Raw genomic sequence first — 10,375 nt, 5'->3', positions numbered from 1 at the left:
GGNGGGGGGGGGTGGTTGGAGGTGTGTATGATCGTAGTGTATATACGAGAATTTCCCGTTCCGGCAACTTTGGCTAGTAACGACGACATTTCCTTCTACGCAGGTGCTGGTCGTAGATTTCTCAACACCAAGAAAATAACCAGGTTTGGTAGAAGAGGAGAGATGCCATTCCTCGAGGGTCGAAGTCGGATCACCTCATCACGCAAGCGCTCCCTCTCTCCAACCGCAGATCACGACCCTCCCTCACCCCCAAAACGCCATAAGATATCCTCCAACAATGACGAACCACCACCTCGAGAACCAGAACCCGGCTCCTCCTACCTCGAAAACCTCCCCTACGAACTAATATCCCGCATCTTCGCCTCCTCCTCCAACCCTCACCTCCCCCTAACCTCCCGCACCCTCTTCCACACCTTCGAATCCAACGCCTCAACCGACACCCACCTCAAACTCTCCTTCATCCTCTCCATGTGTGGCCAAAAACACCACGTAACACGACGATTCTTGGAGAAAGGTTGGTTTCGGAATATTTTTGGGGTGGAGGTGTTAGAGATGTATGAGCGGAGTGTGTTGACGCCGTACGCGTATCGGGATGCGACGGATGGTGGGGGGATACCACCGGTGGGCGTTGTGACGAGGGTTGAGAAGGGGTATATGAGGGTGAAGCCGCCTGAGATTCCTGACAGACTATTTCGTGAGCCACGGCTACAGGAAAAACTCCTCCTCCTCGAAGCCCTCATTAACCGCAACTTCACGATCTCCCGACACAACCCCTACCCTCTCACAAACCTCCTCCGCCTCCCAAACCCACCACTCACCTATGTCCGTCTCCTCCTCACCCACGGCGGCTGCAACATTCACGCAAGCTCTGACGCAGCGTTATTACAGTGTGTCAAAATGGGGAGATTCGAGTTGGTGAAGATGTTGGTGGAGGAGTTTGGGGCGGATGTTAATGGGAAGGGGGTTTTGAGGAAGGCAGTGGATGGGGGGAGGAGGGAGATGGTGGAGTGGTTGATGGGGAAGGGGAGTGTGCCTGGGGTTGGGTTGTTGTTGGGGATGAAGGGGTGAGCTTCAACAGTCGTGCAACATGAGCGAACACGCCATCACGAAGAAGCAATGATAGACACGGGCACGGACGTGGAGTTACGGCTGCACTTGGGGCTGGGGCTGGACGGGACGCGCAGAGTGATGACACACCACTCGGGATAATGCGAACGGATCTCAAGTTGGAGTGTGCGGGGAGTTGCCTGAAGTTGGGACATACTGGCACCTGTGGTTATCCACGTTCAGACTCGGAGTCAGAGATGTCGAGGATGTTGTCAGGATGGAGATCTGAAACTGAGAGTTGTCCACGCCGAAAATGAAGTCGTTGGCCGAGTTTGCGGGATATCGAACAAAGCAAGTCGGATACAATATCATAGCAACACTGCACTGAACGAACAATTTGAATAAATGCACGACAAGCATATATTTTCTGCAGTCCTCCAAAGATACCGCATAAGATATCCTCTTCAAACTCCAGGGAACCCGTTTCCCGCCTGTTCTGAGCCAAGAAACGAAACCCCCGAAACGTTCGCCCGGACAAAAGACCCAAAAATTACCGATTGATATGGAATATAACGCCGATAATTTAAGCCTTCTTAGCCAACTCCTTCTTGACGAGGAAAGCCCTCTGGTAAACGCGTATTAGTGGAGTGTTCATGAGGGGAGGGTGGGAGGTACAAGATGGCGTGTACATGGGTGGAATGAGCGAGAGGAGTCATTTCGAGCAGCAAAAAGCCACGAGATCGAACTCTCTCACCGCATTCACCCCGCATACATCCCCATCCAACCCATCCCAAAACGCGCACACACCTGCTTCTTCAACCTCATAACCTGGAACCTCTCGAAATCAGTCAACGCAGCCCTCCTCTTCCTCTGCTCCAACTTCTTAGCCCATGACGAAGCCTCCCACTTGGCGGAAACACCAGCAGCCTCCCACTTCTTAGCGACGACACCGGAACCGGCGGCACGGGGGAGCTTGGCGATGACGAAGGGGGTGAGCTGGAACTGGGCGTAGGAAGCGGCCTGACGGGCGACACCGGTGGAGGGACCGTCGATCAAGGCGCGGCGGTGGTCGATGATCTCGACGATGGTGGCGAGGGAGCCAACGGAAGGGCCGGAGGTAAGGAGGACGACACGGCCTGGTTCGAGCGAGTTAGAACTGACAGCACACGGGAAAGGGCAACGTACCAACTTCGACCTGACGCTTGAAGTTCGACATGGCTACTGGAGTTGGTGTTGACGGGGTTTGCCGGACGGGGACTTTTGCTCGTAACGCTGCTTCGACCGCTTCTTTTCCCAAACGCACTAGCCCGCGAATTCCCGTGCCTGAGCAGAGTTTTCGCGCGTGCCTGGAGGGAGGAGTGGGCCGTGCGGGCGTGAGAGGGGCGAGGGTTCCTGAACCCTACGAAATTTAAACACCCTGGCCCTGCCCTGATATATATTTCGTGTCGTGATGCTCGGTGGGAGAGGAGTGATGAGAGAGGAGTGCGAATGGTAAGTGATCACTTGGCCGGGACAGCAGACATACATCAAGCTGTCTCGAAGAAAGACCGCTCATGATTTACTCATGTAATTTGCGATCGAGAGGTGCGGTGACTCGGAGGTTCGCCCCTCCAATATGGGCCCGCATCATCATGCGACCAACTTTTTGCTGAAGCTACTTTCTTCGAGATGGAATGATTGATGTCCCATGCTGTCAGATTGTTCGCAAGAACTCGCGCTGACTTGTTCTTGACAGATCCTACTTGTGACTTTACCTGTTGCCGTTCTCAAAGCTCGACATCGACATCTTTCCGCCTGTTGTGATGCATGGGTTGTCTACCTGTTCGACACATCACCAATGTGCTACTAGCGATAGGGAATACACTGCTGTTCAAAAGAATGTTCATGGCCATGAATACCTTCTTGACCGTCCTGCTGATCAGGGTCCACTCATTTTCCTATCGATACCCGAGATGTCAGCTGCGGCATGCGCGGAAAACCCATCCGAGCACAACTCCTCGTAAAACCCTCCAAATGAATCCATCGAAAACCCCCAAAAGAGACTTCCAATCCCTCGGATAAACTTAGGATAAACTTGCAGCCTCCTGTCACCTAACGGCTGCCTACCGCGTTCTCGGCAGATCGTTCATCTCTTAGTTCTCAGCCCAATCGTGGGGCGCGAACACGGGTCCCTTCCAAATTTTTGGTGTCGCAGGCGAAAAAGCGTTGGTTGGTCATCAAACCCCGTCGACGACGCGCCCGCTTTTGCCTTATAACCTTACGAGGAATTACCTTGAAGAGCCTTTTGAGGTTTTTGATATCGTCAAGTTCAGATCAGGTATGTTCAGTTGTTCAGGCCAAAGGCGAAATGTGCGCAGAAAGAAGATCCGAGCGATGGAGAACCGAGGAAGATGGAGGCAGGGATCCTGTCTGTGTGCGACTCAAGAGGTTGCGCCAGCGGATCGCGATGATGCTTTCACAATAGATGATAGACTACCTATACCCACCTCTCGGGGCGGGTTGCGGATAACAACCCCAGTGGACTGAGACTCTATCTTCCTCGGCGAAGTTGACATGGACACTGCGCACATCGCCTTCGCACGCAAATTACCCGTGCAAGAAAGCATGCTAACATCTTTTCCAGAATGTGCGGTATCCTCGGTCTTCTCCTCGCTGATCCTGCCGGCGCCGCCGTGTCGGAGATCTTCGAAGGTCTCAACATGCTCCAACACCGTGGTCAGGACGCTGCCGGTATCGTCACCTGTGGCCCCAAAGGCCGCCTCTACCAGAACAAGGGCAACGGGATGGTCCGTGACGTCTTCCACGAGGAGCAGTTGAAGGGATTGCGCGGAAACATGGGATTGGCACACCTCAGATACCCGACTGCGGGCAGTTCGGCACAGAGTGAGGCTCAGCCCTTTTATGTTAACTCGCCCTACGGTATCGTCTTTGCGCATAACGGAAACATCGTCAACTCGATCGAGTTGAGGGAGTATTTGGATCAGGATGCGCATAGGCACATCAACACTGACTCGGACTCTGAGTTGATGTTGAACATCTTCGCCAATAAGTTGCAGGAGACTGGAAAGGCTCGTTGTAATGAGGAGGACATTTTCACTGCGTTGAAAGAGGGTATCTATGATCAGTGCAATGGTGGATTCGCTTGTGTTGCTATGCTTGCTGGTTTCGGTATCATTGGTTTCCGTGACCCTAACGGTATCCGACCCCTCGTTTTGGGTGAGCGTGAGACGGAGCACGGAGTCGACTACATGTTCGCCTCTGAGTCCGTCGTGCACGACGCCCTCGGCTTCAAGAAGTACTACGACGTCAAGCCCGGAGAGGCCATCATCATCACCAAGGATGGTCTCAAGACCGTTCGCCAGGTTACCCCCGCCGGTACCTTCGCCCCAGATATCTTCGAGTATGTCTATTTTGCTCGTCCTGATTCCGTGTTGGACGGTATCTCTGTCTATCGTTCCCGTCTCGCTATGGGTGACAAGCTCGCCGAGACCGTCAAGAAGCTCGTCGGAGAGAACGTCCAGGAACACATCGACGTCGTCGTACCAGTACCAGACACCTCCCGTGTCGCTGCCTTGCAGTGTTCATGGGCTCTCGGCCTGAAATACCGCGAGGGTTTCATCAAGAACAGATATGTCGGCCGTACGTTCATCATGCCCGGTCAACAAATGCGCCGCAAGAACGTCCGGAGAAAATTGAACGCGATGGCGTTGGAGTTCGCGGGTAAGAATGTGTTGATCGTGGATGATTCTATTGTTCGTGGTACCACCTCCAAGGAGATCGTCCAGATGGCTCGTGATGCGGGTGCGAAGAAGGTTTACTTTGCGTCCTGTGCACCGCCGATCCGCCATGCTCATATCTACGGTATCGACCTTGCCGACACCCGGGAACTCGTTGCGTTTGATCGTGATGAGCAGCAAATCGCTGAGGAGATCGGTGCGGATATGGTTATCTACCAGACCCTCGATGACTTGAAGGAGACTTGTTCCCAGTTCAACCCCGCGTTGAAGGAGTTCGAGGTCGGTGTCTTCACTGGAGAGTATGTTACCCCCGTCGCCGCTGGCTACTTCGAGCACCTCGAGAGCTTGAGAAGCGAGAACGTCAAGCAGAGGCTTAACGGTATCAACGGTGGTGGTGACATCCCCGTCGATGGTGAGGGTAAGGCGCCAATGGACATCTCATTGCACAACCACCACCATGCTATGGGATAAATACAACGGGGTTGTAGGAATATAGACATCCGGGTTTTCGTTCGGGTACATACATTTTGGTATTTTTGATTTCGTTCTCTGGCATTTTATGGGTTCAGACAGGTGTTTCGTGGGTTTTCGCACAGCTTTTTCGATATGGATATGAGATACAATGTTGGCTTTCACAGTTGATAGTTATAAGAAATGGAAAAGCATTCGTATACCTCTATATCGTCTTAACATTCACGAAGTCTCGTCCTGGTGTTCATCATTCTTCTGTGCTCAAATAACTCTTGGCTCTTGAACCACAAACGACTTGGACAAAGCTGGACTATCAGCCTGGGTTGTATGCTCACGCTGATATGAACTAACTTATCATGCAAACCGAATTCTATGTCTATTCTGCTAAGAAATGCAATGTACCAATCCATGTGTTGTGCGTCGGGGAATCGAGTATCGGCCGTACGGTGACCATGTCTCGTGGTATTGGTCGTCAAACGTGAAAATAGTCCGGTCCAAACGTCAACGGGTTCGTATTGGTGTTCGTCATGCTGTTGTGCTCACACAAACCTCCGCTTCCTTGGCCGTCACATTTGGATAGCTCGGAAGCAATAACCTTCCCTTTCCAGCGTTGTCGTTTGAGCCCCCACTCCCTACTTCATTTCCCTAGTATCCTTGTAGCAGTACGTCGCGCAACCAACAGTGCGTAGGCATTTAACCAGGCTGAAGTAGCGTCGCACACATCATGGTAGCATATAGCCGCGATTCTTGTCTCGTAAGCTGCGACTTCTCGTCGTGATGCCATCAATTCCATCTCATCGACCCTGCTCCTTAAAGAACTTGACTCCACCGCCATCTTCCCCACCAAACACCTGACACAACCCCCTCCTCTTCAACACATCCAGCGCCTGCCCCAAGATCATCGGATCCAACTCCTTAAACTCAGTCTCATGCTCAACCAACTCGTACAGAGTCAGCACGCTGTTAAACTGCGCTGTATCATCAATCCATTTGTAGATCAACTCTGCCCATTCAGCCGGTTTCCGCCAGTAGAGGAGCAACTGTTGCTTCTGGGTATTAGGGACGTATGCGGCTTGGTTTTCGTGGACCATCCACTCAGCCAGCTCCTTTCGTACAAGATCTTTCACAACCCTCCCTATCTCTTTGTTTTCCCAAATTGACTCATCATTGCCCAAGGATAACCGAAATCGTCGGTGGTATCGAGCGTGGGAGAGAAGGAGGGAGGACCAAGCTGAGCGCTGGGCGATCCAGGTTTGGGTTGTGGGTTGTCGGGTGAAGAATGGAGGGAAAGAGTATATCTTTGGCCATGGGAAGCCTTCAGAATTAGAATTGGACGATGCCATCACGACTTGGGAGCTCATATCTGGGGTATCGTCACCGACGCGTTGGCCCTGCTCAACCTGACTGCGCCACAGCCATCCGGGGATACCGTACCGTGTCCAAGTTGCGACCGCAACTTCTCATCGCAAACGCAAAGTTCGATTCTTTTCTTTTGATCCGTCGAGGCCTTCTGTTGCCATGCTCGACGCTTTCACTATCTTGACTCGTGGAGGAGTTGTCCTCTGGTCTGCTCCGAAAACTTCGAATGGACCTCCTCCGCCGAACACGGTGCTCAACTCCCTTATCTCGTCGGTTTTTATTGAGGAACGTGCATCTACCACATCGTACGCGCAGGGAAACTACACCGTGCGCTGGTCCGTCGCGAACGACTTGGGCCTGATCTTCGTGGTCGTGTATCAGAGTTTGTTACAATTGACCTGGGCCGAGGAGCTGTTGGAGAGCGTGAAGAAAGTCTTCATCCGCATGTACGGAGAGGAAATTAAGGAGGGAAAGGGACAGGTTCCGCAGAATATCGACGTCAAATTCGAGGACTTTTTCTCGAGGAGGGTGAAAGAGCTGGAAGCGGACGCTGGCGCAACACCGAGATCGCCGCCACCGCTTACTGGATCACCATTTGGGCCGAGACCCACAAAACCTATTGACACGGTTTCCACGCCTGTTGGAAAGGATGCGGGTGCACCACCCACTCCTGGGACGCCTTCCGTTCCGTTCATGACACCCGACGCCATGAAAGCCCGTGGTCTCCGCCCCGCCGTCAAGGGCCGTCGTTCCTCTGGCCGTGCCTCCCCTGCCGGCTCCGAATCCGACACTGGGTCCTCCAAGAAGGGCAAGAAAGGAAGGAGATGGGGTATGGACGGTGCAGCCGAGGAGGACGATGGGCAGACTCTCGATTTCTCCGCTCCTGGAGGAGAGGGAGCGAATGGAGCGGGTGAGGGTGGTGATGTGGATGTGGAGGGGTTGGCGGATACGACAGATTATGGAGGTAAGCTTACGAGTGGGGAGTTCATGGTCAAGGAGCTCGGTGAGGATGATGAGGATGGTGTAAGCACGAAAGCGAAGGGTGCGTTGGGTGGTGCGTTCGGCTATCTCCAGGGCTTCATTGGTGGAAAGACATTGACGAGTGAGGATCTTGCGCCGGCGTTGGCGAGTATGCAGGAGCATCTGTTGAAGAAGAATGTTGCAAAGCCGGTCGCTACGCATCTCGTTGACTCTGTTGAGAAGAGTTTGGTTAATACCACGACAAAGTCGTTTGAGTCGATTCAGGCTGCTGTTAATGGGGCTACGGAACAGGCTTTGAAGAGGATCTTAACGCCGGGTGTTGGATTGGATTTGTTGAGGGAGATTAGTAGGGTGAATAAGGAGAAGAGGCCGTATACGATCTCGTTTATTGGTGTGAACGGTGTCGGAAAGTCGACGAATTTGTCAAAGGTCGCGTTTTGGTTGTTGCAGAACAAGCTGAGGATTTTGGTGGCTGCGTGTGATACCTTCCGTTCCGGTGCCGTCGAACAACTTCGCGTCCACGTCAAGAACTTGACGAAGCTATCGGAGAGATCGGGTGGTGCAGTCGAGCTCTTCGAACGTGGGTATGGAAAGGACGCTGCAGCGATCGCGAAAGATGCCATCTCGTACGCCGCTCAAAACAACTTCGACGTAGTCCTCATCGACACCGCCGGTCGCCGGCACAACGACGCCCGCCTCATGTCCTCCCTTGAGAAATTCGCACAACTCGCTCGCCCGGACAAGATCTTTATGGTTGGCGAGGCACTGGTCGGTACTGACTCTGTTGCCCAAGCACGGAACTTCTCGGATGCCCTGGGTGCAGGGAGGAAGTTGGACGGGTTTGTGATTTCGAAGGTTGATACGGTTGGGGATATGGTTGGGACGTTGGTTAGTATGGTTTATTCGACTGGAGTGCCGGTTGTGTTCGTGGGGGTGGGACAGATGTATACGGATTTGAGGGTATTGAGTGTTGGGTGGGCTGTGAAGATGTTGATGGACAAATAAGGGAATGATGTGGATGGTGTACGATAGGAGTGAGGAGATTCGGAATGTTCTGTGCCAAGGATATTGCCAACTTTGAATTGTGAAGTGATTGTGGAAGTATTTTGTCTGTCGCACTATAGCGTCCTACTGGTACATAGACTCCTCCAGGTTCTTCCCGAGCTCATTCGGATCAATGTCCTCATCAGATCTTTTCGGCGGCTCAAAGAACCCCTCAATCGGTGTCATATCAAAGTACTCCTTCCATAGCACACACTTCCCCTCCTCATTAGACGTCAACACCCCCATCACAGGCATGTCTACCTTCCTCTTCCTAACCGGAAACCTATCCAACCTTTCCACAAACACCGTGTTCTCATCCTCACTCTTCCCAGCACCAATTTACAAGATCTCGTATGATCGGTCCATGATGGACGCCATCCATACGGCGAGTTTTTCAATCGCGTGAAGGCCGGTGGTGGGGGTTCGAGGAGCCCATGACGCGGATTTGTGCGTCGTGGGAAAAGAAGGAGAGGGTGTGCGTGAGGTTGGTGATTGCCATGCCTAGGCCTATCTATCGAGTAAAAGGATAATCAATAAACGGAAAGAAAACACGCGAACCTTCTCATCGCGCCAACCATCGCCTATGCTTCCTGAACCAAACGAAAAACACAATAACCCCATCCACAACACCAATATTTAAAAAGCAATTATGATGACGAGCTTCTATCGAGGTTGTAATCCACACGCACTCATTCAAACCGGTCCGGCTGCTCTTCCTCTGCCCACGGACTCTTCCCAGCCTTGAGCCTCTCAACAACAATCATCGCCGCCTTGATCCCCGCATCCTTCTGATTCATCGCATGAGCCCGGGCAGCCTCCTTCCCATCAACATAACAAGCCATGACATACCCCCCATCAGCACCTCCACCTCCCTTTCCACCAACCCAGTGATACACGACCCTAGCCTGCTTTCCACCAAGCAAGTTGTAGAGAGTCTGTTTTGCCATGCGGTCGAGTTGGGTGGTTTGGTTAAGGCTTTGGTCAACAATGCGGAGTTCGGGTTCGAGGAGTTGTTTGAGCCAGATGAAGACTGTGTCCGGGCCGGCGGGGGAGTCGAGGACAACGCCGCCGATGTATGCTTCGAAGATATCTGCTTTGACTTTTGGGAGGTTTCGGACGCCGTCTTGTTGGGCACCTTCGGAAAGCAAGAGCCGTCCAGGGAATTGATAGAGTTCGGAGAACTTCATGGCCATGGTGTTTCCGACCAGGTGGGCGCGCATGGTTGATAGCTCGCCTTCACGACGGTGAGGGAAGCGCTCGTAAAGGAGGCGGGTGACGGTGTGGTTGAGGTAGGAGTCACCGAGGAATTCGAGACGCTCGTTGTGGGTGTTTGGATCGGGGTTGGAGACAGCGGTTGGAGCGTAGGAGCGGTGGGTGAAGACTCTACGGCAGAGTTCGGGACTGTTGATGGGCGGGAGTCTCGGAGGCCATGCCTCACCGGGCTCGTAAAAATCAGCGCCTTGAGAGGCTGGAAGAAACTTCGTGACCCAGTTGAACTCTCCGCGGTCTTTCATTCGTTTCATCGCTGCCGCATGAAGGAATTTCTCGGTGTTGACTCCATTGCCTGTACCGTCGAGGACTACGGGAACTTCGTTCGCGGATGGTGCTATCTCCCAAAGTTGATATAGAGCTCGAGTAAAGTTGTCGAAGGCTTCGAGGGTCACTGCTTTCTGCGTCTCGTGATGGGCTCGCTTGGCATCGGACTGCATGGATGGTTGGACCACCTCCTGCAGTTT

At 52.9% G+C, this 10,375-nt stretch overlaps 6 protein-coding genes across 6 annotated transcripts; 3 read left to right on the top strand and 3 right to left on the bottom strand.

The window, feature by feature from the left end:
• Positions 1 to 27: 27 nt before the first annotated feature.
• SAICODRAFT_105619 (uncharacterized protein) lies at positions 28 to 1,196 on the top strand (the record flags this gene model as incomplete). The annotated part of the gene is made up of 1 exon (XM_019165267.1): positions 28 to 1,196. One exon carries the CDS (start codon positions 28 to 30, stop codon positions 1,066 to 1,068), a length of 1,041 nt encoding a protein of 346 aa, XP_019027382.1. The 3' UTR covers positions 1,069 to 1,196.
• A 610-nt stretch (positions 1,197 to 1,806) lies between these two features.
• On the bottom strand, positions 1,807 to 2,291 carry SAICODRAFT_86940 (60S ribosomal protein L14; the record flags this gene model as incomplete). The annotated part of the gene is made up of 2 exons (XM_019171463.1): positions 2,233 to 2,291; positions 1,807 to 2,183 (listed from the first exon to the last, which is right to left on the bottom strand). Exons 1-2 carry the CDS (start codon positions 2,261 to 2,263, stop codon positions 1,807 to 1,809), a joined length of 408 nt encoding a protein of 135 aa, XP_019027381.1. The 5' UTR covers positions 2,264 to 2,291.
• Positions 2,292 to 3,671: 1,380 nt separating this feature from the next.
• SAICODRAFT_74659 (Amidophosphoribosyltransferase) lies at positions 3,672 to 5,461 on the top strand (the record flags this gene model as incomplete). Its single annotated transcript, XM_019170943.1, has 1 exon — positions 3,672 to 5,461. One exon carries the CDS (start codon positions 3,672 to 3,674, stop codon positions 5,253 to 5,255), a length of 1,584 nt encoding a protein of 527 aa, XP_019027380.1. The 3' UTR covers positions 5,256 to 5,461.
• A 530-nt stretch (positions 5,462 to 5,991) lies between these two features.
• On the bottom strand, positions 5,992 to 6,604 carry SAICODRAFT_28484 (ESCRT-II complex, vps25 subunit). The gene has a single exon (XM_019167159.1). It carries the CDS (start codon positions 6,596 to 6,598, stop codon positions 6,050 to 6,052), a length of 549 nt encoding a protein of 182 aa, XP_019027379.1. The 5' UTR covers positions 6,599 to 6,604; the 3' UTR covers positions 5,992 to 6,049.
• Positions 6,605 to 6,704: 100 nt separating this feature from the next.
• On the top strand, positions 6,705 to 8,686 carry SAICODRAFT_105470 (signal sequence receptor alpha subunit). The gene has a single exon (XM_019165264.1). The coding sequence runs from the start codon at positions 6,774 to 6,776 to the stop codon at positions 8,598 to 8,600; it is 1,827 nt and encodes a 608-aa protein (XP_019027378.1). The 5' UTR covers positions 6,705 to 6,773; the 3' UTR covers positions 8,601 to 8,686.
• Positions 8,687 to 9,328: 642 nt separating this feature from the next.
• On the bottom strand, positions 9,329 to 10,348 carry SAICODRAFT_4450 (uncharacterized protein; the record flags this gene model as incomplete). Its single annotated transcript, XM_019168783.1, has 1 exon — positions 9,329 to 10,348. The coding sequence occupies one exon, from the start codon at positions 10,346 to 10,348 to the stop codon at positions 9,329 to 9,331; it is 1,020 nt and encodes a 339-aa protein (XP_019027377.1).
• Positions 10,349 to 10,375: the final 27 nt, after the last annotated feature.

This window comes from Saitoella complicata, assembly GCF_001661265.1.
Source record: "Saitoella complicata NRRL Y-17804 unplaced genomic scaffold SAICOscaffold_1, whole genome shotgun sequence".
Lineage (NCBI taxonomy): Eukaryota > Fungi > Ascomycota > Saitoellomycetes > Saitoellales > Saitoellaceae > Saitoella > Saitoella complicata.
Note: the sequence above shows the minus strand (reverse complement) of the source record. Positions and strands in the feature narration are given on the sequence as shown.

Coding starts and splice junctions, on each gene's coding strand:
- SAICODRAFT_28484 (XM_019167159.1), bottom strand. CDS start 6,598: ATGGCATCGTCCAATTCTAATTCTGAAGGCTTCCCATGGCCAAAGATA.
- SAICODRAFT_105470 (XM_019165264.1), top strand. CDS start 6,774: ATGCTCGACGCTTTCACTATCTTGACTCGTGGAGGAGTTGTCCTCTGG.